We start from the raw sequence: 27,650 nt of genomic DNA, 5'->3' as shown, positions 1-27,650 counted from the left end.
GATGTATTTATTGAGCTATAAAAATACAACATATATACCCATACTGAAGTAACAGAGACAAAGAAGGGAGGTCATGGGATATATATGTATATATATATATATATATATATATATATATATATATATATATATATATATATATATATATATATATCATATATATTAAATAACATGTGTGTCTTTCTCTTTGTTTTGTTTCGTGAAATTGTCTGTCCTACACAAACTAATAATATTATTATAGAGACTGGCTGTAATTTAGTCATGCATGCAATGGTTAAATCAAATGTCCTACCGTAACTAAGCCAAAACAATAACTGACTAAAGTAAAATAGGTGACCTGAAGTTTTGTTGGACAACAGTTACTATTCTGCTCTGTATTCCCGATCTTGTTTGCTGACAAACTTTGTTTTCAGAAATCATCCTTAACGTAAGGCAGATGCGAAACAGGCCAATTTAGGAACTCCATTTAGCAAATGTTTGTTGTATTCACTGCTCTCAAGACCAGGAACACACAGATATATTAGACAGAATACGCCTGTTGTAGTTAACTTAGCCGTAAGCCTCATGTTGCATTGCGAACAACAAGGCAGGACCTGGTAATTAAAGGAGATAAACGGTAAACTCAGTGCCGACAGGGACATCACAGGAGTAGGGATGATGGAATCAGTGTGAAGGAAAACATGTCACGTATTTCACGTGATTGTGAAAAGTAAATTAATGGAAGCCGACTAAGTAAGGAAGATATTGGCCTTAACAACACACGATAAAAGCAGCAAACTCACACGCGACATGCAGAGTGAAGGACGTTTCCCTGGGACTGTCTGTCGTGGCCCACTCCACCACACACCTAAACACGGCCCCGTCATCGTCACGACTCACGCTGGCTTCTGAAAACGCCACCCTGACCTCTCCATAGCTACCGCTGATATGTTCGCTGTTACCACGGTACACACGGAGACGACCTTTGGGGTGGCCAAGGTCAGAGGCAGAACAGTTGCAATTGAGGTCGGTGTTTTCAGGCACGTACTGTCCCTGAGCGGTAACACAGGTGATCGCTGGGTCTGCGGATGGGCGTGCTGAAAAAGAGGACAAGTCAGCATCAATGATTTGCAAAGAGCATGTCCTTGTTCTCACCAAAACAAACTATCGTTACAATACCCGTTATTACGAGTCAGTCGTGTGACAGAGAGTTTTCTTGCACACGAGACTGTGGATGTCTCACGACGGAGTAGCCGAAGTGAGACAGCGGCAGTCGAGTGTGCAAGAAAACTCTCTGTCACACGACTAACTCGTAATAGCGATAATGTCTCACAGCATAGACATAGAAAGACAGAAATGAGTTTTTGGGGACGAAATAACAGGCACAAAGCAAGACTGAAAAACACAATTACCCATTTACACATACCCTACACACGCATGCGCGCAGAAAATAGATTCAATGCGTTTCGTGTCTTTTCTGGTTGAATGCATTCAACAAAGTATCAACCAACGTTTCTGACTCTTTCAATAAAAAAAGATAAACTTATTTTGAACCAAACAGCACATACCAACGAAAGCTAAACACACAAACACACACGCGCACTAACACAGATTGAATGCAAAGCGCGAACGAACACGGAGGATTTTTGTAGGTCAGGTCGTGGGAAAGTCCACCCGAAATGTTCCACAGGGGAACTGGTTGTGTTTGTATTGTTTATTTTCTCACAGTGATGTTGATGGTTTTTACAGAAGCTGTTTTGAAAGAATATTTTCCGAATTTGGGGTACACTTTTGACTTTTGGTTCGTTTATCTTGTTGAAGTAACATTCGAGTGTTTCTAAATCAAAACCTTCCAACACCGCTGGTGCAGATTAGACCTGCCTGACTGTCTGCGTGCGTGTTAGAGCTGAAGACGAAGCCTCAATCGCCAAAGCGTCACCTATCTGTAGATCCTGAGCATCGGATGTACGTTGATACGTGGTGAGATCCGCACGGAACTGTCTATGCAACTTTTCCAAGTCACAGGTGAAAGGTTCGATCTTTTCTTTGAAATGTCGTCCTCTGTGTACGTAGCAAAGCGTTTCGCCATTTTCGGTTTTCGTTGCAGACGACGATAGTGAAAGTAGTACCTATTGTTTTGTTTTGACCTTTCGTATTCAGGGTTCTTAATTGAAGCTTGGTAAAGGGAGCTTGTCGTGTAAGTGGAAAGTTGACGAAGCTTTTGAAAACAGAAATTGAATGAAGAAGAAAATGTGGCTTTCAGTTATATACAGGAGAACGGGGTTGGTGTTATTCTTGTTTCGTCAAACACGAAGTACACAGATAAAACGTGATTGACTGACCAAGGCCTGTTGGCATACTATTCAGAATGCACAACAAAATGTAACAACACTTTGATATCCATTTTTCTACGTTCGTGATCACTTGAAATGAATACTGAAAACATAAGTGTTTAAGGTAGTGACTGAATGTATGTGAAGGTAACATTTTTCAGAAATAAATGCATAATCAAAATAATTGATTTCGGCATCAAATCGTGTAACATACAATCTTGCACACGTTTGCTTTAGTAGTGGCAAAGAAGGAATGCGTGTGACATTGTGTTTTTCCGCATAAATGACATTTCAGGTAAATTGTCTTGGTTTGTTCATAATGTTGAACATTCTTTCAAACACAACGATATTAGTTAGTCAATGTGCAACAACCCTGAGCAAAAGCACAATAATATACACATATAATGGTTATCGTTTAGTTAACGTAACTCTGTAAACACATTTTTGGTGACATTGGTCTTTGATCAAATAAAGACATGAGCGTGCATACATACTTCCCCGTTATTTGCAGAAAGTTATCACCCTGCGCACTTTCTCGCGCATCCAATCTAATCAAAAGTGGTAATAAAAGGGATTTTGCAAGTCGGGATATTCTTAAAATGGTCTCACGAAAATATAGCGTGGTTGTACAAATTGACGACGTTAGATGCTTTGTGGTAGTTTCATATTCATTGACCAGGGCTCGTATTCTTGAAACAGCAGTAACTCATATACCGGCCTGTAAAACCACTTCCGCTCGATAAGTCCGCTAAGTGTTATTCATGAAACTCCGGGAAAGACTTACATGGGTGTCTCCGAGCTGAAAAGTTGGATCATCCCCCTCCTCTAAAACCGTCAATTTTGAATAAATCTTGTTAAAATATTGTTTGTAGATTTATGTCCCTCATGGACACAAATTGGTGTCATTTAAGCACCAATGCTTTGCGGAAAAATACGAGATACCGCTCGCGAAAGATTTCAACCGATGCTCGATCATACCGCCGCTTGTGGTGAAAGCGTGCTAGCGTCTTCTTTAATGCATTACAGTGTCCGATTATTTTCAACTGATTCCGTGGTCCAACGGTTCTCTCGTTCGCCTGATGCGTGATTGAGTCGAGTTCAAATCTCCATCTGCCCGTAATTTTTTTTTTATTCTTTGGCATTTGTTTATTTTTGTTTATTTTCTTCATGTGCAAAAGAGTACGTTATAATAAATAAATTGATTTAAAAAAAATGTTTTAGGCTGCAATGTGGTTTTTTTAAAATCTTTGGTTAAGATGATATTAGTTTATTGATAAAGTTTGTTAACTTAAACATGTAAACATTTGATTAAAAAAATTAAATAAATAACCATGAAGAAGGATGCTTCCCGCTTAAAAAAACAAAGGTGAGAGAGAAAAAAAACCACCTAAAATGCGGTAGCAGCCACCTGCATGCAACTGAGATTAAAAACAAAAAAATAAAAAATAAATAAAAAGGGTCTCCCTGTGTTTTTATTTCATTCAGTTTGTTTGGGTAGTTGCTATTGACTTTGAAACTGACACGCTGGCTAAAAAGCTGCAACATTGTGTCCTTCAAAGTCAAACTGTCGTTTAACTACCGCCCGGTATTTATTTTTACTGCCCAGTAATTATTTATTTTTCCCCGGTATTCATGTGTTGTCTATCGGAAGGTCGGCAGCTACCAGTTGGTTATTTTTAGAATTGAAGATTCCCGATGCTTGCTCTTCTCTGCGCACGCGTTACCGGCGTTTTCGCCGGCGTGTCAGTTTCAAAGTCAATAGCAACAACCCAAACAAACTGAATGAAATAAAAACACGGGGAGATTTTATTTTTATTTTTTTTATAAACCTCAGTTGCATGCAGGTGTACATGGTATAGTACCTAGTTTCGACCAGTGGACTAGACAAGGAAAATGAATAAAGATTATTCAGTCTGCTGTTATTGTTGTTTTTCAATTGTTTCCTTTCCTTAGACATGCTTCGGGGATTGGACAGAAAAAGGTTTCTGAAGTGGCTAGAGAATCGCAATACATTTTTGACTGGGAGGAAAAAGAAGAAACGAAAGCTTCATCTTTGGTTTAAACATAAGTTTATTTCAACAAATGTTACAATCATGACATGTATACAAAAGACACAGGTAACAGCAACAAGCTAGAAGCTAATAGTGGTGTTCCTGCATGGATATTATAACGTAAGGCGGTAACGGCTGAACAATTTGTCTAAATAAACCAAATTGGAAATCCAAAGCATCATCATTATAATCATCCTCATCTCATTAATCATCCAAAATTATCATAACATAATAAACGTTGCATAATCATTATAAAGAAAGACAGTAAGAGGAAGGAAGGAGGGGAAGAAAAGGAATAAAAAGAAGAGGGATGGGTAGGAGTTGTGCAGAAATTAAAGTTGTTGTCCGGCTTGTGGAGCATTGATTCTGGTTTGCCCAAAGCGGCCTGAACGTTCAATGAACGAGTGTACTCTTGACAAAATGTTCCTGTTCAAATCTAGAGAATACTGTCTGTCTCCATTTAGAAGGTGGGGGAGGTGAATACTGTGGTTAGGGAGGGTATGTATGGTTTCTTGACGTGCTTCGCGATAATTTGGACAATCTAATAGGAAGTGTTTTACGGTTTCGGACGGAAATGCGCAGTCACAAGATGCATCTGTAGCAACGTGTCGTCTCACTAGATCGTTATTAAGATCACTTATATATAGCCTGAGCTTACAGTGAATTGTTTGTGATATGCGATCTCCAGAATACCAATAACACGGCAGACTTAAATCGTTTCTTGACAAAAAGTGCTTGAAGGACTTACTAAGTTTTATGTAGTCTGGTAAAGAATTCCAGAGTTGTGTTGTAGATGGGAGAAATGAGTTTTTGTATAATTCAGTGTTAAACGATGGAACTTTCCTATCTAAAGGTCTGCGCTGGCGATATGGATTATTAGTTGATATTAATGGTGGCAATATCGCAAGTAAGTAGTTTGGCACCTTACGGTGTACAATCTTGTGAAATAATATCGATTTTTGACGTTTACGCCTCTCTTAAAGTGAAATAAAGCCTGACTCGTCGTACAGTTGTTGATGGCTTGTACCGCGGACTGCTCCAACAATGGTCTTCATCTTCAAAGCTTCATCTTTGGCGGGAAGTGATATCTGAAGAGGTTGATTTTGTGTGTTAGTGTTAGTGTTAGTGTGTGTGTGTGTGTGGGGGGGCCCGGGAGTTTTGTGCAATAACGCATCCTTTGAACACTTCTATGACAAATGACCAAAATATCGTTTTTCTAGCTAAGGACCCGCTCCTGCCAAGGGTATAGTACCTAGTAAACGCCCACCCCCCACTTTTGGGCAAAACTGGTACATAGGGTGGGTGGGCGTATTCAAGGTAGTTAACGGTAATATCATGTTAAACATCAATTTTAAAAAAAACCTCATTCTCGCCTAAAATTAATTTTTTAAATCAATTTTGATATTACAACGTACTCTTTTGCACACGAAGAAAATAAACAAAAACAAACAAAATTAATGACAAAGAGTAAAACAAAAAAAAAGTAAGGCCTGATGGCGATTCGAACTCGACTCAATCGCGCATCAGGCGAATTCGATAACCGTTCGGCTACGGAATCAGACACCAAATTCTCGCCACTGTAATGCATTAAACAAGACGCAAGCACGCTTTTGCAACACGCCGTTATGATCGAGCATCGGTTGAAATCTTTCGCGAGCAGAAGCTCGTATTTGACCGCAATGCATCGGTGCTTAAATGACACCAATGTGTGTCCATGAGGGACATAAATCTACGAACAATATTTGAACAAGATTTATTCGAACTTGACGGTTTTAATGGACAGTGTTGGTGAAGTTACTGACAGGTAGCGACTTTACAGGAGGGGGAGGGGTCCTCTAACTTTACAGCTCGGAGACAACCCGGTAAGGACTTACCGGTGTTTCATAAATAACACTTAGCAGTTGGCGGACTTATTGAGTTTTACAGGCCAGTATATGAGTTGCAGCTTTTTCAAGAATAAATCTTGTTGAAATATTGTTTGTAGAGAGGAGCAAGCATGAGGAATCTCCAATTCTAAAAATAACCAATTCTGGTAGCTGCCGACCTTCCGCCAGACACACATTAATACCGGGGGGAAATAAATAATTACTGGGCAGTAAAAATAAATACCGGGCGGTAGTTAAACGACAGTTTGACTTTAAAGGACACAATTTTGCAACTTTTTCAAGAATACGAGCCCTGGTGGATGCATGTTCAATAGTCTAGCGATACGTTTGGGAGCTTGCCGTAATTTAAATAACAGTCTATGATCAAATGAGCCAATGGACAAAAGTGAGGTCAGATTGAAAGGTGCATTTAATGTATTGGTAGTTCCCAGCTTCTTCCCTTTGATGGTTAAATCTTTTCATTACAGGTTTGTATGCATTATCTATATTATAATACGCGACCGTTTTGGGGCCTTGCATCGCTATCTCCTCCCAAACCCGGCCGATTTGGGCCCCGATCTCTGGGGTCTCTAGAAACATTTTGCGGCGCACACGATGCGCCCGGTTAGATGAGCAGATTCCGAAGCCAAATGGCTTTTTCTGGCATTCTGGTGCGACATGTTCTAACAGACGACGCAACCGGAAGGCCTCCCCATTGGCTGTTAAACGAACCAGGTCTCCCATTGGCTCAGATCGAATAAGCTTATCTGAACGTCACTTCCGTCCGCAGCAGTTGAAAGCGAGACGGAGTGCTCACTCAGTCTCCTCTCAGGCTAGACCAAGTCGGTAAGTGTTTGTTCAGGCATCGACAATTGGTCGAAAGCGAACGGTCTGACTAAAGACTACGCGATCGCACGCCAGACGAACCTAGGGGCTGTCAATCTGCTACGCGGCAGCTGAGCTGTCAAATCTGCTGTTGCATCGACTGCTGGATACAACTGGCTCTACACTCGGCAGATAAATCCCATTTACCAGTCTGTAAAACTTTCTTAAAGTGTTCCCAAACCTTGCTGGATTCTGCCACAGGGTTTATACTATAGAGATAGAGAATTTGCAACATTATTCGCCACGTTTCTGTCTCCCCCGCTATTTTGACACGCCACGGCTGAACTGCAGGATTTTCGCTCTTTCAACGCTGCATTCTTTGGTTGTTTTCTAAACCAGGCATAGGCCATACATGAGGGGGGGATTTAAAGGAATCTTGCCATACTCAAGGGAGGGGGGAGGGGGGGCGGCACTAAGCCAAAGTTTGGGATTCTGCCGGCGTTACCCATGCAGATGCAGAAAGAAACGCTGCATTATTTCGCTGTTTTCTAACCCAGGCATAGACCAACATTCTCCTGTGTAAAATGAAAGTAACGGAAACTAATAAATGTAATTACTGTTGTGATGTAACTGATTTCATTGAACACTTCTTTTTTGAATGCCCGGTTGTATACAAATTCTGGAAGTTTATTGAAAAATTTATATTTCGTACTTTAGAAATTAAGGTTGTTTTGAAAGTTAGTGATGTTTTATTTGGTATGCATTTTGTAATGGTGAAAAAGGCAACTATGTATAAATTGAACCACATTATCTTAATCGGAAAGATGTGCGTTAGTATATATAAAAAAGCAAATTCGTTCTTACCGTTGGAAAGTATTTTTGATAGGCAGTTACAGATAAGAAGCATTTTTGTGTGAGTGTTCGAAGAACAAAACGTTAAAGAAAAGTTAGCTTGTTGTAATCGATAAGTTGTATTTAATTCATTGTATGAGATATTGTTAATTGTTGTATTTAACTCATTGTATGAGATATTGTTAATTGTTGTTATTTTATTTTATTTGAATAAAATTGTTTGAAAAAAAAAAAAAAAAAAACATAAAAAAAAAAAAAAAAAGTCACTTCAAGACAACAAAAAAAACCAAAAAAAAATAACCCAGGCATAGACCATACATGAGGGGGGGGGGGGGAATTTCAAGGAATCTTGCCATACATGGGGGAGGGGGGGGGGCAGTACTGGGAGCCAAAGTTTTGGATTCTGCCGGCGTTATCCAAGTAGATGCAGAAATAATCTTGCTTAGGCCATACTATTAGGGGGTAGGGGGGGGGGGGGGGGGGTTGTATTACCTGAAAACAGCATGGAGCAAATAGTAATTTTGTTCTAACCCAGGCATAGGTTGTCATTTAGTTATAATATGCGTTTAAATCATTATATATTTTAGACGTTTTAGATTTCCATTTCGTAAAAATCTATGACCCGCGGCATAGGCCATACATGAGGGGGGGGGGGGGGGGGTTATTACCTGAAAACAGCACACACGTGCCATTGAACGTATCTTTATTGGGTATGTGTTTGTGTGTTTGTGTGTGTGTGTGTGTGTGTGTGTGTACATGACTACATGCATGGATGCGTGCACTCGATTGTGTGTGTGTGTGTTTGGACCATGTATATATTTTCTGTACATATACATACAAAGCAAAGCAAAAGCATGTGCAGCAGCATTCAGCACACAAGTGAACAACGAAACACTACATCAATACAAGTTGCAAGCAAACTAACACAGGCAAAACATTCAAACATTCAAACACCTGATTCAAAAATGCACCATGTTGAAATACAATTAATCAAAATACTGTGTGAAGAAGTGTGTTTTAAGGTTTGATTTGAAGGAACAGAATGTTTGGCAGTGTCGGATAGAGTAAGGTAGAGAGTTCCACGCAACGGGAGCAGAGTGGGAGAAGGCTCTCTGGCCATGCTGTTTGCTTTGCTTTGTATGTATATGTATGTTTGTCATTGTAAAGCGCTTAGAGAATGTAAAGCGCTCTATAAATCTCCCATATTATTATTATTATTATTATGTACAGCATTTTTTGTTGTTGTTGTAGGTGACAACACAGAGTTCAAGGAATCTTGCTGAAATCTATTGCATGTGTCTGCATTCTGTCGGGTTTCAAACCTAGAGGCCATACATGGGGGGGGGGGGGGGGGGGTTAAAAGAATCTTGCTTAGGCCATACATTGGGGGGGGGGGGGTGTCTATTATCTGAAAACAGCATAGGGAAAATTGTGTTATGTAGACGTGTTTTATGATTTTGCTTAAAAAAAATTGTTTCAGGGGGTGGAGAAGGTTTTTTAAATTTTGTTTTTTCCTGGGCCATACATGGGAAAGGAGGGGGGGGGGGGGGGGTTACGAATTTTGCTTTTTCTACTCCTCTAACCCATGACATACGGGGGGCGAATTTTCTTTTGTGAACAAACCATTCGAGTGAATAATAACAAGATGCTGCAATGCAGTCATACCGTTCAGTTTATACTTTTGCTATTGCAGTCTCTGGATAGCCAAACCAAAATTAATGTGGACGAAGATTTAAGAGTTTTTTTCCCCGTGAAGAGCTCGAGGTTTAGAATCGACTAGACCCCTTGGAACAATTATGGGGGACGGAGGGGGAGCGTTTACAAGGCAATTTATTCCATACAGAGTTTTTGACCCAAAGTAGGGATTGGGCGTTTGCTCGATATGGGGAGTCTACAAGATAGTTTACCGTGATGGTAATGACGTGCATGTGCATGGGGCAATTAGATTGTGCAAAAACAGAGGCGGTGGAAAGGGCCAAGGAGTGGGGAGCGGGAGGTTATAACAATTACAAAAAACAGGTCTTCCAACATCAAAACCCAGTCCAGCGCAGCAGAGTGAACTGGCACGCTTTGTATCGCTGTGAGTGACGTGCCAGTTTAGTCTGCTTTGCTGGACTTGGTTTTGATGTTGGAAGACCTGTTTTTCGTAATTGTTGTTTCGCGTTCACATTTCCATACCACCCAAGCGCGTTGTTGCTTTCTCCCCAAGAACTCTCACGTCACAAGACTCGTGATACTCCATTGTCACGAGAAAATCAAGCTCCAAGGCAGAGGAATGACGCTGAACGAAATCCGCTCCCAAGATTTATGGATACCTGGAGGCTCCAAGCAGGTCGCGAAGGTGCTTAGCAAGTGTGTCGTCTGCAGAAAGCTGCGAAGTGACGCCCAAGGTCAACAGATGGCTGATCTACCCAAAGAAAGAGTCGAACCATCCTGCTCCAGAGCGGTTCATCTTGAAATGCTCGACGATATGACCACAGACTCGCTCATCAACGGCATTCGCTGCTTCATCGCAATCAGGGGTGCTGCGCAGAAGATTTTCTGTGACCAAGGTACCAACTTTGTGGGAGCAGACAATGAACTGAGGAGTGCATTGAAAAAAATGGATGAAGATGAACTCAAACAGCGGCTCAGAGACCACCAAATCCAGTCTGTCTTCAACACTCCATACGCAAGCCACGCAGAGAGTGTGTGGGAGAGACACGTACAGACCGTGAAGTCAGTGCTACGAGCCACGACTGCACTCTGCCCCGGACGACTTGACGACTCGTCTCTTCGTACAGTGTTGTGCGAAGCCATGGCCATCGTGAACTGTCGACCCATCCTGCTGTTCGCCAAGGTGACCCAACCTCACCAGAACCCCTCACTTCAAACCACATTCTCACCATGAAATCCAGTGTTCCCCTTCCTCCACCAGGCAAGTTCATGACAGAGGACTTGTTTCTGCGAAAGCGCTGGCGTCGCGTCCAGTTCCTGGCACAGCAGTTCTGGTCAAGATGGCGCAAGGAGTACATCTTGGCACTCACCCAGCGACAGAAGTGGCGTCACCCCAAGAGGAACCTCAAGGTGGGAGACGTGGTTTTGGTGAAAGATCAAGAACTGCCCCGCAACCAGTGGCCACTGGCAAGAGTGGTTGCAGCATCACCAGACGACGACGGTCTTGTTCGCCATGTGACCTCGAACATTGCAGCCAAAGATCTCGACAAAAATGGCAAAAGACGTTCCAAGCTTTCTGTTGTCGAGCGACCTGTCCACAAGCTCATCCTCATCCTCGAGAGCAACTGACCTTATGTGGAGGATCAGTGATCATGAGCAGTATTTGTGACAATCATTGTGGCGCCTGTGTGAATGTGCATAGAAATGTCCATGATTCATGTTTAATTTGTTGGTTCTTGTATTACAAGTATTTCCATGAATCCTGGAAATTAGTGGAAGTGTGAAAGGCGCCACGCTAAATCCAATGCCACATCCATTTTTTAAACCATGTTAATCCAAATCTGTTTTAGATCCAGCCTTTTGTTGTTGCTCCTTTTTGATTTTTTAATGTTCTACAAGTTTGATAGTTTATAGGTTTTATTTAGTCATTAATTGTACACCAAATGTGTGTAAGATAAATTCAAAGGTTTGTTTAAAATACGTAGGAACATGTCACTGTAAGAATGTTATGCACTTCCTGTTTCGGCGCTTCCGGTCTACCATTTTTAAAGCGTTGGGCCACGGCATTTTTGCTCCATCAATCGGCCAAAATACATGTCGCACAAAGGCCATCATTAGGTAAATATTGTTCGGTTTGTTTCCATTATCAATGTTCTGTTCAGGAATAAGTATACTCAGAGGCAAAAGAAACGCAAATGCTGCAGTGAAGATGGGTAACACATGAATTTTAATGCCGAATTAATTATTTCGGGTTAACAATAACAAGGAAATGAATTGACCGATACAAAAGCCAGACGGAAAAGTGTATTGGATGAGAGCATGACGTGCCATATTCCACTGAACACTGTTTGAAGACTGTTGAAAGTCAATAGCGTGTTGTTCCTCCCTGGGCGTTGATGACTGTGGCGCACCTCCGGTACATGGAGAGGACGAGGTGATTATTTGGCTGCTGAGGGACCTGAGCCCACAACTGGGTCACGGCAGCACGCAGTTCTGCTGCTGTGCGGGGTCTCCGGGCAAGGGCATTAATCCTTCTTTGCATGATGTCCCAAAAGTGTTCGATTGGGTTGAGATCCGGAGATCGAGCAGGATGAGGCAGAAGGTTATTGCTGTTGTGACGCAGGAAGTCCTGGGTAGCACGTGCAGTATGGGGACGGGCATTGTCTTGCTGGAACAGGCAGTTTCGGTGCCTCTGGACAAATTGAACCACATAGGGACGCAGGATTTGATTGATGTAGCGGTCTGCATTGACACCATTCCTACGACCTTGGCCGACGTTCTGAAAGACGACAGGTCCCACTCGCTGGTTGACACCAATGGCGCCCCATTTCATGACGCTGGCACCTCCCCATCGATCATGCTGCAGGATGTTATTGTTAGCAAACCGCTGTCCAGGTCTTCGCCAGATCCGGACACGCCCATCGCCAGGTTCCAGGCAAAAGCGCTTCTCGTCCAAAAAAAGAACCCTCCGCCAGTCCCGATGGCGCCAGTGGGTATGCTGCTGGGCCCAGGCCAGACGATCCAGGCGATGCTGAGCTGTCAAGACAGGACGTCGAGGAGGACGCCGATTTAACAGGTTCTGCCCACCAAGGCGTCGGCGTACAGTTATGGCACTGACGGGTTGTCTATGCACCCCGAATGTGTTACGGGCTGTGTTGGCGGCAGTTTCGAATGCATCTCGCTGGTATTGATGGACAAGATGGCGATCTTGTCGGGCTGTTGTTACCCCGGGTCTGCCACGTCCTGGTAAGTCGCAGGTACTATTAGTGGCATGAAAACGTTGCTGCAGGCGATAAACCGTGGTGACATTTACTCCAAATGCCCTAGCAACTTGCTGAACTGATTGTCCGGCATTAAGTCTCCCGATCGCCTGTTGGCGCTGATCTGGTGATAGTCTCGGCATCGCGCCTGTGTCGCAGAAATGAATGTTGTAACAGTTTTGTGAGTACGGTACAGCTTGCCTGAACACCCTGAACACGAAAAGCTGCTTTTCCACATTTTGCATGTGGTGAAAGTTGTCCCCATGATGGTTTGGGATCCCCGTGAACAAGACCTCGCGTGTGACCCAAATAACGGCAAACACGGTTCTGACAAGATGAGACCGCTAAAACAACACGTGCAGAACATGCTAGTATCATGATTTTCTTTTTATTTCAAGTCTATAAAGGTTTAATTAACGCATCCTTTATTTGCGTTTCTTTTGCCTCCGAGTTTATATTAGTCTTGTAGTAGGGAAGAGTTTATTGTTTTGTCCGTAGTTTGGTATGGCCTTTTACCATGTGGTGTTTCAGTGTTCGCCATGATGTGCGCACTTTTTGCAAAGTTCATTTCACGGTTTAATTAGTGTTCAGTGTGTCAAATTCAAGTAAGAGTGGTATTTTGTACATGTTTGCCTTTCATCTAAAATGTTGGTAGTGTATGGAAACGTATTCGTGCCAACGGATAACGTTGCATAGTCATTTTGTTTTTCAACCATTTTCTACTCAACAGTATGCCCACCTGTGATTCAGAATATGTTTATTGGTTTGTTTTGTTATCCCTTTTTGTGTTAAAGTGTGTAAGAGATAAAAGTAATGGTCAAGGCTCTTTATCCAAGTTGGTAGAATTCTCATTATTCCCCCCTCTGCTTCTTTCTCTCTGTAAAGGTGTAGGGCTAGTTATTTTTTGGTAACTTACCCAACAACCAAAATCACTTACCCAACAACGGGCCTGAATCCTCGATAGCTCACATGTTGATAAGTTAGACTTTGAGGGAACCACTTTAGGGATCATTGAAAAGTTCCGAACGCTCCAATGTACGAAATATACATCTCTAGACCAAACAATGCAAACATACTGCATTTAAACTGGCAACTACAGGCTTGAACACATTAATCTCCAAATAAAATCCATGAGTTTGGTTGTTTTCTAAATCCAAATCTAACGATCAGTGCAGAGAAACTCGCTTTAGATCTCTCATGAGTGCACGCAAACTCCCAAGGCAAGTAACTCGCGTACGACAAGAGTCAAGAGTAGTTCCCCTTCCAAATTTTCTGAACTGAGTTGCTTGGACAAGAGACTGCAATCCGACGGTAAGTTTTCGACAATATTTCATTTTATAAACAGATCACACGCAACCAAATGCACACATCGCATCAATTTAAAGAACATACAACGGTTTCATACATTGTTTTGCCTCAGAAAACCGAACACGGGTGCAAAAGTTCGTCTGCTTGTCCCATTCGAAGAAAGAACATTTGCTAAGCGATACCAAAACATGACCAGAACACACACTATCTGTCTTTACCGGCACAGCAGAATAACAACATAACTGTGTACTTGATTTTAGTCCAAAACAGGGAAACTGACAAGAAGTGTTAACAGAATTGATTGATTTTCCCTGAACTATACAACCGCGCATTATTCAATCGCCAGCGCAGGTAGACTGGTTGAGTGATTTGGATTCGATGAAACTTTCGCACAAAAATTCCTCTTTTCTTTGAATAACTGAAGAAAGGAGGAATAAAGAGGTTACATACCTCGTCTCAGTGATTATCAAAAATAATGGTCTCAGTTCGCGGTCATGAAAAAGCTCGCTGAAGCTCGCATTTTTCATGATCCGCTAACTTCGACCATTATTTTTGATAATCACTGAGACTCGGCATGTAACCTCTACTTATCTCCCTTTAAGTGTAACAGAATAGTTTCCCAAATGACAAGTTTCACAGGTTGTTTCCCTTTGTTTTTGTAGTGTCAGTGTAATGTTGGTAGTTGCTGTTCATTAAAAGCAGTTTGACGGTGCAGTATGTTGGAACTACAGTTGATTAAACATCACTTCAACTACTCATCAGTTCTGCCAGGCTTTGTTTTGTGCGGCTGTGACACAATTAAAGCATCAGATCAAAATTGACCTGAAACATCATGAAAAAGTGCAAATAGAAGAAATGAAAGAAAGAATGGAACAATTAAATAATAAGATTGCTGAATTTTAAACAATTGAACACAGACCTACAATCGAAAGTTGGCGATTTAAAAAAAGAACTTTCCAAAAATAAAGATGGCCACACTCCTGACAGTCCAACGGAACGTATTGTATTTATGATTGTTTCCTCTACTTCTACTGTCTCTGTTGACGCTGACATGGATACAGTTGAAGACAGTGTGCAGCCTCGACAACACAAAGTTGAAGTATCTACCTACAATAAGTATGCAGTGCTGATAGACATTGATGGGGACAGTGATGCTATCGTGATGCGTGACTGTGGACAGCCAAAGACATGACAGCGAGCTTTAACTGATTGATAATGAGGAAGTCATCAATCAGGACCCTCCCAAGCAGACTTACAAAGAAAGACGTGTTGAAGATAAACAGCGACATGAAAACAACGTAGGTCAAAAAAAAAAGAAAAGAGGCGAAGCCTTCAAGGCTCCCGTAAGAAATAGACAAGCAGTAACACAAACTCAATCACTCCGTCACACCCACACACACACACACACACACACACACACACACACGCACACACACACATACCTAAAGTGTGGATGGTTACCTAAGAGGCGGCACTGGGTGTAGTGCCTTTCTAGTGCACTTGCACTACAACAGCACTGGGTGCAGTACTCGCTCCGGCATCGAAGAATTTTGCACTAAAAAATGCACAAAATTTGACCTATTTCGTCGCCTATAGAGGACGGAAAGAATGTCATTTTGAACATTGTTATGACATTCTTTCCGTCAAAAAAGTCAATTTAACGGTGTTAAATGAAGCGACCATCCACACAATTAGGTTGTCATCCAGAGTTTAGGTTGCCATCCACGTGTGGATGGTTGCCTTATGGTGATTTAGGCAACCAAACCTGTGGAAACGGGGGTACACACACACACACACACACACACACACACACACAAACACACTTCGGTTCTCACACACAAACACACAGTTAAAACTAACGCATCATATCTACTCCATGTATAATTTTCAAAAGAAGGCAAACGGATAAATAACTGTAATTCTTGTTGGAGTAGTTGTCCCTGAATGAGATCTTGTGCACTCCTCTCACACACACACACACACACATACATACACACACATACATACACACACACACACACACACACACACACTAGACCACACAAACACGCACGCACACACACACACTTTTAAACTGCATCAGCATAATTATCATTGCAAAGCTTATCCATAATCATTAATCTACCCTAGAGCTTGCGTATCAAGATAATATATTCTTGGAATTGTCATACGACTAAGAGTTAAAGTTATGGGCGTCACGATGGTCACACTCAGAGAGCTTTGCATGAAATTATTTTCCCTGGTCCTCGCACTCCGAAGTCTATGATATTTTGCAGTGACACTTTTCCTTCTGGCAACCAGCTCCGCGTGCTTGCTATTAAAGTCAATGACAGAAAAACCATGTACTTCCTCACTGCAGCCCTGGGAAGCTTTCCCATACCCACACTCACACACCTACACACAACCACACACATACACGCTACCTGAAACCACACACACACACAAACACATACACACACACCATTGACAGATCTACTTTAAGACTTTGGATCAGTCAGCGTCGAATTGAATCACAGCACTATCGTTTACATCAAACTAGAGTTTCGAACGCAATGTTCATTGATACAAAGGCTGCATGATTGTTTACATACGGACCTTTGAAGGACGAGTACGGCAACCAGCGTGTAGCCTGAGGGTGTGGATTGTAATTCATAGGGGGGAGGGAACCAAGGTGGGAAAGGCTTCTTGTTTGCCACCAGGCATATTCAGGTGATGGTTCTCTGTGTATTGCCTGACCCACACCATGGGAGCCACCGGTATGGTTTTGATGTCCAGCCACTGCAAAGCCGGTTGGCTGGATATGAAGAGGCGGCGGTTGGACTGACTGGGCTGACGGCATGCTTATGTTAGCGGACTTAAAAGACGGAAGTAAGGTTACTCTGCCACCGGTTCGTACTGCTGGGCGATAGTTGGGTGAGGGCAGACGAGGCTGACCGGCGTATTTGATATTACATGCAAGCCTCGCTGTTCCTTTTGGGACTTGGGTGGATAGATTCCCAGTACAATGCCTTGCGTGGACGGAGTGCGAGGACCAGGGAAAATAACTTCATGTGAACCTGTCTGAGTGTGACCATCGTGACGCCCATATCTTTAACTCTTAGTCGTATGACAATTCCAAGAATATAATTATTATCTTGTCATGTTTGTGCTTCATTTGGCGGGGGATTAAGCTTTATGGTCAGGTTTCATCCACCAACTCTTCTTTCCAGTCTGTTCTAGTAATGCGTTTTGATTGTTAACCAAACATTTCCAATAGCTTTAACTTGAAATACAACATGCTATCATTACCTGAAGAAAAGAGCAAGCAAATGAATATGTTCGGGCCACATACCCTAATGTCAGTGTGTGTGTGTGTGTGTGTGTGTGTGTGTGTGTGTGTGTGTGTGTGTGTGTGTGTGTGTGCGTGTGTGTGTGTATGTGTGTGTGTGTGTTTGTGTGTTTGTGTGTGTGTGTGTATATGTATGTGTGTGTGTGTGTTAGTGCGTGTGTGTGTGTGTGTGTGTGTGTGTGTGTGTGTGTGTGTGTGTGTGTTAGGGTGTGTGTGTGTGTGCTTGTGTATGTAGAGCGATTCGGAGAAAACTACTATCTAGACTGATTGTCATGAAACTTTACATACACATTCTTCAAGACAATATCCTTCGACAGTTTTTTTTATCCGGCTTTTTGTAAAAGTTGAGGAGGAACTGTCACGCCTTCATATTATTTTTTTTATCAAATGTAAATGTTGGTCTAGGTATCTTCGACGAATCCCGTACTATAGGATTGCATTTGAGCTTGAAAGCGTAAACACTGATACATTTGAACATTTTTATTTAAGTTAAGTTTTTGGTAATCAATCAAAATCCACATGTTATTGTTTAGATTCCTCAATCCGAAAATAAATATATATATGTCATGTTTACTCTGAAAATCTGCTCAAAATTAAACAAAATAAGTTAAAGGGGCACTGCTACCTAGAGGTACTCGTCATTTGCACTTAAATTCTTTTCCAAGTAAATATCAATTGATTTATTATGTCAGATTTGGAAAACATCAACAGAAAAATCAAACGTTTAGAAATTGATATCATTATTCTTCACCGTGTATTAAAAGCATCAAAATAATATTGATATAAAAATTGATATAAGATAATGTCAGTAAACAAGCTCACATTGTTTCTCACGTTTATGCTAGATCATATGCAGGTTTCGGGAACAGGCTATTTCCAATTCAGTAGGAGGGCGACTATCCTTAACCCGGCGGGTCCCCAGGTGGCGGATAGGGGAACGGACCCCAGAAATGGGCGCCAGCTGCGAATACAGAATAAGCAGTCCCGGACCAACTAGCGGTGTCTCTACCAGGACGGGGTGGGTTGGCAGATGGCACTGACTACCCTATAAATGCCCTACGTGTCCGATGACGGTTACATCATGCGAGTAAGAGTCGCATTAAAAGCTCTAGCCCCGGGGTGGGACCCCCCCGGTAAGAAATCCCCCATGTGTTCCCAGGGTTAGATTTTTGAGCCAGGAACTAAGGGCGGGGTAACCTCGAAAGAAACCTAAGGGCTGAAGTCAGAGGATCTGGGCCAACAGGAGCACCTTAACCAACCATAGATCCACACAAATCGCAAAAAATTGAAATGTCGACTAACAGCGTGTTAAAGTTCATATTTGGTCATTATGATTATAAAGGTTACTCCTGCAATGTGTTCTACCAAATACTTCCTACCTCGCACTGTGGATGATTTCTGTCCCACCAGATATACCAAGTATTTTCCTGCCTAAATCCCTAATATATCCAAAACAGTAAATAACAGCTATGTTCTGATAGAACACACGAAAGTTAATGATACTGCAAGTCTGTGTGCAAAATGTGGTCAAGCTTGGCTGAAAAACAAAAATAATATGATGGAAAAACGTAGCGAATTTTGGCAAATTACGCAAATGGCGGCCAATAAAGTCATTGGTGGCTTACCCCTCACTCATTTCAATCGCTTATTGCAAGCACACGGCTGATCACAGAATAACAATTGAAACTGATATCGAAAATGTGCATAAGCCAGTTTAAGTACGGAAATCCAAAAACTAACATGAAGGTCTTATTTCAGAACCAAGCTCGACTTCGAAATCTCTAGTAAAATTGAACTGTGTATAAGAATATAGATAAATAGTAGTATAGTGCTGTTCATGTAAAGTTATTTATATATGCGCCGTATGATGCTGTGCTGATAACTAGTACTATAATTGGTAATTTGTAAATTCTCGCCTTTTGTCCATCGACCGTTGGATTAATTAACTTGTTATGTATTGTTCCGCTGAACATGGTATTATTTAACAGAAATATGGGAACAACAACAACACACACACACACACACACACACACACGCACTCACACACACACACGCACATGCAAACAAACGCACAAACTACTAGACATAGCAAAGGTGAATGAAATAGCTGTAACGTTAGAGTAACTGTAGTGAAGAGAAAAAAAAAATGTCCATCATATGAATACATGTCCAGGCTAGGTATTAAGGATAAGCGGAAAGAAGTAGAAAAAAAATAATAATAAAAAGACCCATGAAGAAGGATGCTCCCCGCCCCCCCCCCCCCCCCCCAAAAAAAGGGGGTTGCAGCAGCCTGCATGCAACTGAGGTAAAAAAAAAAAAAATAAAATAAAATAAAATAAAAAAAAATAACAATTGAAACTGCATTTGAAAGGTACACCATTCAGTAATCTAAATGTCATCATCACACTGGATAACCAAAGATAATCGATTGTTGGTCAAAATCTTGCAAAAAGTGCCCCACCCCCACCCCCACCCTTACTAAGGCACTCTGTTCGCATGCTTTACGGAGCTGAGCTGGACCCGTCTCAAGACTTCGCGTTTAGGCTTTCGAAGCCTTATTGCATGTAGTCACAGTGTTGGCTATTTGTTTAGTGTTTAGTGTTTATCTCAGATCTACCAAATGTTTGTATATAGCTTTACGTGACTTGTTTGTGGCTATTGTTGTTGCTGCTACTGCTGTTGTATTTTTCTCTCATTGTCTGTCCATATTGTTGTCCTACTCACCAACAGTGATGCTGTTTGGCGGGTTGACCGCTCTCTGTCCAGGAGATATAATGACGGTGTAGCTGTAGGTCCCTGTAGTTGTTGGCATGGCAGCTGGTAATGTACAGGTGCCACTGACGAAGTTAGCACTAGAGCCTGAGCTGTAATTTGAAGTAGCCACACTGGGACCTGAAGCATTCTGCAAAATATGTATTGTGCAGGCTGACTGGAAACTGTATATACACACCTGCATGAAAACCCTTTTGTTCAATGATTGTCCCTCATTCTGGCTTAACGTACCCGATGCTCATTCTGTGTGCTATAAAGTTATTTTTGATTGATTAATGATTAGACTGGTAATAACATGACAGAGCACACACACACACACACACACACACACACACACACACACACACCACACACACACACCACACACACACACACACACACACACACACACACACGTACACGTACACGTACATACACGCGTGTGAACAGACAAGCTGGAGGCATTTCAACCTGCCAATGTCAAAACTTTACTAAAGCCCGAAAGTTAAGCAACCTTTTTTTTTAAACAATACATTTTTTAACCCGATTTAATGAATTGGCTGTATTAATAGTGTCTATCGAAAGCTGTCTGGCTTCTACGTGATTACACCGGCACGATTCTCACATATTAAACTCGACGTGAGCACAACTCAGTTTCCTCAAGGGGGTCACAATGGCATAATGCACGCTTTTGGTTATTGTATTTGTTTACTTGCTTAACAAATCAGAAATAGCATTTTGTGGCAAAAACTGACTCGTTGAGGTGGTAAATGGTTGGAACTGTATTGTAAAAGTTGGTATAGAACGGTGTTTCTGTGTAACTGCTGTTGATATATTTTAAAACAACAGTAGCATTATACGGCAGGTTGATTAGTACGGATTTTCAACTGTAAGGATCAAGACCCATGTAACGTCATCATGCATTTCTAGGAAGGTTTCTCTGCCTAGGACTTTACACTTGAGGATTATAGCGTCTTGAATGATCATGCACAAATCGTTTGTCTTATGATTAGATCAACAAAGAGTTGCATTAATTACATGGGTTGGATATCCGAAACCTTTAGTGCAAATTCAGGAATTCGTCAAGGTTGTCCTTGTTCATCTCTGACCTTCGTTTTAGCACTGAAGTTAATAGAAATTAAGATTTGGAATGATCAAGGTATAAAAGGATTATGCCTGCCCGGTCATGATTTTAATGTGAATAATTGATCCAAAGTATCAAAACTGATTATGTATGCTGACGATGTAAATATGTTTTTAAAAGATAAACATGATTTGGAAAGGATTTTGTATATTATTGATGAATTTGCTTGTATATCACATTTAAAAATGAATACAGTGGTCGCCGCTTATAAAAAAACGCGGTTAATAAAAACAGCCGTTTTTTTAAATACAGTCTGGTCCGGTCCGGATTTACCACTATATAACCTGTGTAAAATTCCGCCGGTTATTCATGTTCTCTCTGCTCAGAGGGTTAGTAGTCGCCTTCTGGTCGTGAATTCTTGTCAGTAAACCGTTAGATGACAACTCAAGACACTTCAGCGTTTGTGTGAACAGTGATCACACCCTTGTAAACCGCAGATGACAACACACACCCTTGTCAGTAAACCCAGTTTGAGAGCTGGGTGTCAATGGATGATGACAGCCCTGTCGCCCGGAGCTGAGTGAGGAGGAGCAGAGTGAAGCTGCTCTCCAGGAGATCATCTCCGACATCAAAGCTGTGGGTGCTGCTGCTGACGACGGCGATGGCCCCAACGAGGAAGAGGACGACGATGAAGAAGAAGAAGTCCCCACCCCTACCAATTCTCAGATGAGACAAGCGCTGCAAGTCCTCACAATGGGACTTGAGAGGAGGGGGTTTGAACACGCTGCCAAGTTTGACACTATGGGAGGGGAGATCCCTGACACTATGGGAGGGGAGATCCCTGACACTATGGGAGGGGAGATCCCTGACACTATGGGAGGGGAGATCCCTGACACTATGGGAGGGGAGATCCGTGACTTTTTGCGCAAACAGCCCATGGATCAGATGACCATAGAACAATGCCTCGGCAAACTGTGATGTGCGATACATGTACATATTCTGAATCGTTTTTATGAATTGTCATTAAAATGCTTTTGGTAAAGTTTCAAAACGGTTGTACGGTGTAATCAGTTTAGCTTGTATGCGTGGGTCGGTCTTCTTACCTTTCCTTACTGATGGACATGTTCAACACATGTTCAACACGCAGCCGTTTATTAAAAACGCCGTTTATTAAAAACACTTTTGTTCGGTCCCAAGGTGGGTTTTTTTTTATAAGCGGCGACTACTGTACAAGTAAAACAGGGGTTATGTTGTTAGGTTAAAAAAAAAAGAACGAGACTAAGCATAAGTTGAAGATTCTTGGCATTTATTTTAGTAATCATATGCCTGCCTCTTGTATTGAAGAAAATTTGAGTAACGGAAAATTAAAAATTGAAAAAATAATAAGACATTGGCAAACAAGAAATTTGAGTATTACAGGAAAATTATGTATCATTAAGACTGTTTTGTTGTCGCAAATGTGTTACCAATGCAAGCTCTCGTGGCACCCAAAAAGGTGCTTGAAACATTGAACACTATTTTTATCCGCTTTTTGTGGAAGAAAAAACACTCCAACAAAAGGGCATATGAAAAAGTAAAGAGGAATGTATTGTGTTCAGATTATACAAAAGGAGGTATTAAGATGATACATATGTATGATTTTCAAGCATCATTTTTGCTGACATGGGAGAAGAATGTAAAAAGGGATTTGTTTGAAAAGTGAAAATGATACCGACTTTTTACATTTAGTCAAGTTTTGACTGAATGTTTTAACATAGAGGGGGAATCGAGACGAGGGTCGTGGTGTATGTGTGTCTGTGTGTGCGTGTGTGTGTGTGTGTGTGTGTACGTGTATGTGTGTGTACGTGTGTGTGTGTGTGTGTGTGTGTGTGTGTGTGTGTCTGTCTGTGCGTGTAGAGCGATTCAGACTAAACTACTGGACCGATCTTTATGAAATTTGACATCAAAGTTCCTGGGTATGATATCCCCGGACGATGTTTTTTTTTTTCGATAAATACCTTTGATGACGTCATATCCGGCTTTTTGTAAAAGTTGAGGCAGCACTGTCACACCTTCATTTTTCAATCAAATTGATTGAAATTTTGGCCAAGCAATCTTCGACGAAGACCAGGATTTGGTATTGCATTTCAGCTTGGTGGCTTAAAAACTAATGAGTGAGTTTGGTCGTTAAAAATCGGAAACTTGTAATTAAAATTATTTTTTTATAAAACGATCCAAAAACAATTTCATCTTATTCTTCGTCATTTTCTGATTCCAAAAACATATAAATATGTTATATTTGGATTAAAAACAAGCTCTGAAAATTAAAAATATAAAAATTATGATCAAAATAAAATGTCCGAAATCGATTTAAAAACAATTTCATCTTATTCCTTGTCGGTTCCTGATTCCAAAAACATATAGATATGATATGTTTGGATTAAAAACACGCTCAGAAAGTTAAAACGAAGAGAGGTACAGAAAAGCGTGCTATGCAGCACAGCGAAACCACTACCACGCTGAACAGGCTCGTCCGTTTCACTCCGTTATGCACAAGCGGCGGACTACGGTCATTGTGAAAAAATGCAGTGCGTTCAGTTTCATTCTGTGAGTTCCACAGCTTGACTAAATGTAGTAATTTCGCCTTACGCGACTTGTTTGTTGAATAAATTGGGGAAGGATTTTGCTTGTTTTAATGCTCAGTATGTGTCAAGGATTTTTTTGGAATGAATTTGATACATTCACATTTGTGACCCTCCACCACGAAATGAGTCGCATGTCACCTCGCGCGGTTCTGCGCTAGGCTTGATATAAATCCGGGGAGTGTCTGGTAACAGTGTGAGGGTCACCTTAGTCACAGGCTTATAACTCAAACAGTTTTCGCTCTTTTTGAAAACGGTTTTCACCACTGGATAGAGAATTTTTAAAAAAAAGCTTTAGGAAAATGTAAACATATTAAAAAATTATGCAAAGGTGACATGCGACTCATTCCGTGGTGGAGGGTCATATTTTTGGAAAGAAGTATTGAATATGAGGTTAGAAAATAGAACGAATGTTGTGAACGATCAATGTCTTTTTGGATGAGTGTTTATTATAACAACCCGGCCGTTGTGTACAAAAGTAAAACGCTGTTTTGTAAACATTTGATTAAAGCTGGCATTGTTTATGTTAATGATGTATGTATTGGAAATGAATTTATTCCCTATGCACAAATTTGTGAGAAAATAGAGCATAATGTAAATAGGCAGTTTGAATATTGGGCCACAAAAACAGCTGTGTTCGCGCGAGCCAGCAGACCGCGAGAACAAAATAACACTGAGCTAGCGACGAGAAAACAGCCGGTCACGCCGCGCGACTTACACCAATTGCTAGTGACAGCAAAAAGTACCGTGCCCTGCGCTGCACGCTTTTGGCAAAATAAATATCAAGTTCAGATTGATAAATATCTATGGACGTTGGCACGTAATTGTACAGAAGAATAACGATTACAATTATAACAGTGGAAGATTTTGCATAACGTGTATCCCACCAGTATTTTATTAAGTAAAATGAAAATTAGAGAAAATAATAAGTGCGATTATTGTGGAAATGTTGATTTTATTAAACTTCTTATTTTGAATTGTACAAAGATGAGAAAGTTTTGGATAAATGTTCAGAATTATATATTCATTCATATTGGCAAAAACATTATTTTGGGTAAAGGAGATGTCCTGTTTGGTTATAAAGTTAATGAAAACAATCAAAATGAAAAAAAGCAAATAAACCACATTATAATAATTGCAAAAATGTCCATAAGCAAATTCAAATATGGTAAACAGTATGATTTGAATGTCGTGTTTGAACGAGAAGTTACGTTCAGACAGCTCTTTATTCATATATGATGTGACATAGTAAATACGTGTTTAGACCTATGATTTAAAATAGCATTGTTTGTGTATATGTGTCCATATTGTGTTGAAGTAGATCCTGTGTTGGTAAAGGGAAACCTGGATCAATGTACATGTACATGCCGTTATTAATTTAATGTGTGAGCAATTCATGATCAATAACGTCGAAAGCTTTAGCAAAATCGACGAAAAGGACACCACAGAGTTGATTATTATCAATGCTATTCAGCCAGTTTTGAAGAAGGTTTGTTACTAATGTGTGGCACGAATTATTTTCTCTAAAATCCGGATTGGTTGGAATGTATAAGATCGTATTTCTTCAAATGAGTGGTCAAGTGTGTAAATATGTGTTTTTCAAGTGGTTTTGATAAAACAGGAAGAATTTGAAAAAAAAGACGTGACCAACAGCCTGAACCTGGACGAGTGAGGAGACCGATATCTTAATCAAGCAGTTATTAAGCACACCGAGATGATGCCTCAAAAGACATATCTTGTGCGACAACCAGCTCCAAACAAACATGACGCCATCTCTATGGCTGTCCAAGAAGAATAAAACCAATTTGGGGGGGGAACGCTCGAACAACTACAGTGCCGCCTTCAAAATAGATAGATATGGGTTACACACTTCCGAGTCCGAATAGCTTGCATATTTTCCCGAGGCTCGATTTTCAGGTATTCCCGAGCCTTTGGCGAGAACATATATGCAAGCTATCCAGGACGAGGTGTGTAACCTATTTATCCCTTGACTACGACGTTTTCATTAAAAACTTTAACTTTTTTCCACTAAAACCTGCTGGTGCCTGTTTTTTGCTTGCCAAAAGCTTCCGCGGACGAAAGTCATGTCAGTTCCCTTTTGTCTGCATAATTGTCGGCGTCATTCAACTTGTGTTTGGACATTCAGCCATCTATTTTGCTTAAAAAAAGGTATGCTATTTGCTTTTACATCTTACAAGTCATTTTAAAATATCCCTGTGTTTATTTGATTTCGGCTTTTGTGATACTCGACTCGGCATACCGGGTACAAGGTTTTACCAGAATTGCGCACGATAACGGCAGCGCAACGAATTCATTTTGGGCCGCGCCGGTTAGATCAGTGACCCAAGTCAGTTTGCATGCGGTAATTGAAGTTGTTGCTATCATCGCGCTGTTCTGTTTCGGTTTTCACACGTGGATCAATTACATATTCAGTCGTCACGATTAAGGTGAGCCAAAGCTTCAATTTTTCGCCTGTGGTAGACGTTAAGCGATAAAGCCTGGAAGATGTAGGTCGGTACTGAGAGTCGGCCGCGGTACATCGTTTTCTACTTTGTCCCGGTCTTGAGTTTGAACACCTTGTCTTGGATACATCTAATGCGAAAGGCATAGTTTTACTTGCAGTTGCATGAACATAACGATCACTTCCCCTTTTCTTCCCTATATCTTCACCGTAACTTTTTTCGTCTTCTTCTTTTCATTTTGATGACACTTGCTCAGCCCGGCTTTGACTGATTCACACAAGCCCGTCTAGCAGACGACAGTTCAAACAGCCTTGAACAGCACTGTTACAAGTAGATTCAGCCATCAATCGAAGGAATGCACTTATAGCCAAAGCAAATAACCAAAAGAGAAAACCTAACGTTTGATTTGATTTCTCGGTGACTCTTCTGATTATGTTTTTGGCATTGGAATGAATCTAAGCGGGTTCCCAGCTCGACAACTTTTCCAGAGTTGAACACATTCAATCGCTCAGGTCTTAGACAGTCGAAGTCATTTTCAGATTGAATTTTAACTACCAGCTGAGTTGTGCAAGATCAAGTGTACCACAAGAAAGTGTGAGAAAAAACTGTTTACGTACACATCAAAATCACCTCTCCATACTTTCGGCAGTTTCACAGCTGAGATACAGGCAGGTGCAAACCAGACTACAGCAGAATTTATCGTCATCAGAGAGAAAGGTGAAGCGTTGCTAAGTAGGTACACCGCGACAACTCTGAACGTTCTGAAAATCGGACTAGACGTGCAAAGTGTGTCAGCTGTAACTAGTGAGAGGGATGAATTCAAAGAAGAAATCGTCAGGGAATTCGGACCACTCTTCAAAGGGTTTGGAAAGCTGAAAGACCGCCAAGTAAAGTTGGAAGTGGACTCGAACGTCAAACCCGCCGCTCAGCCAGTGCGACAAACACCATTCGGTCTCAGAGAGAAGGTAGAAACAAAAATTCGCGAATTGGTCGACAAAGACATCATCGAGGCCGTCGAGAAACCAACTCCATGGGTGAGCCCGATTGTGATCGTGCCTAAACCGAACAATGACATTCACCTGACAGTAGACATGTGTCGCGTAAATGAAGCTGTCATGCGCGAGCGTCATCCAATCCCCACCGTCGATGAACTTCTACAGGACATGGCTGAGAGCTGAGTGTTTTCAAAGTTGGACTTAAAATTGGGGTACCACCAGTGTGAGTTACACCCTGATTCCAGAGACATTACCACGTTTGTGACGCAATGCTGTCCGT

At 41.3% G+C, this 27,650-nt stretch overlaps 1 protein-coding gene across 1 annotated transcript in view; it reads right to left on the bottom strand.

Moving 5' to 3' along the window:
• LOC138974524 (hemicentin-2-like) overlaps positions 1 to 27,650 on the bottom strand; it is a 126,537-nt gene that overhangs the window by 78,840 nt on the left and 20,047 nt on the right. The window contains exons 3-4 of the mRNA XM_070347240.1: positions 20,182 to 20,359; positions 783 to 1,076 (exon numbers count right to left, since the gene is read on the bottom strand). Of these exons, the coding sequence (XP_070203341.1) occupies positions 783 to 1,076; positions 20,182 to 20,359 (472 nt within the window). The remainder of the gene's footprint in view (positions 1 to 782; positions 1,077 to 20,181; positions 20,360 to 27,650) is intronic.

The sequence above is a fragment of the Littorina saxatilis genome, linkage group LG8 (genome assembly GCF_037325665.1).
Source record: "Littorina saxatilis isolate snail1 linkage group LG8, US_GU_Lsax_2.0, whole genome shotgun sequence".
Lineage (NCBI taxonomy): Eukaryota > Metazoa > Mollusca > Gastropoda > Littorinimorpha > Littorinidae > Littorina > Littorina saxatilis.
Note: the sequence above shows the minus strand (reverse complement) of the source record. Positions and strands in the feature narration are given on the sequence as shown.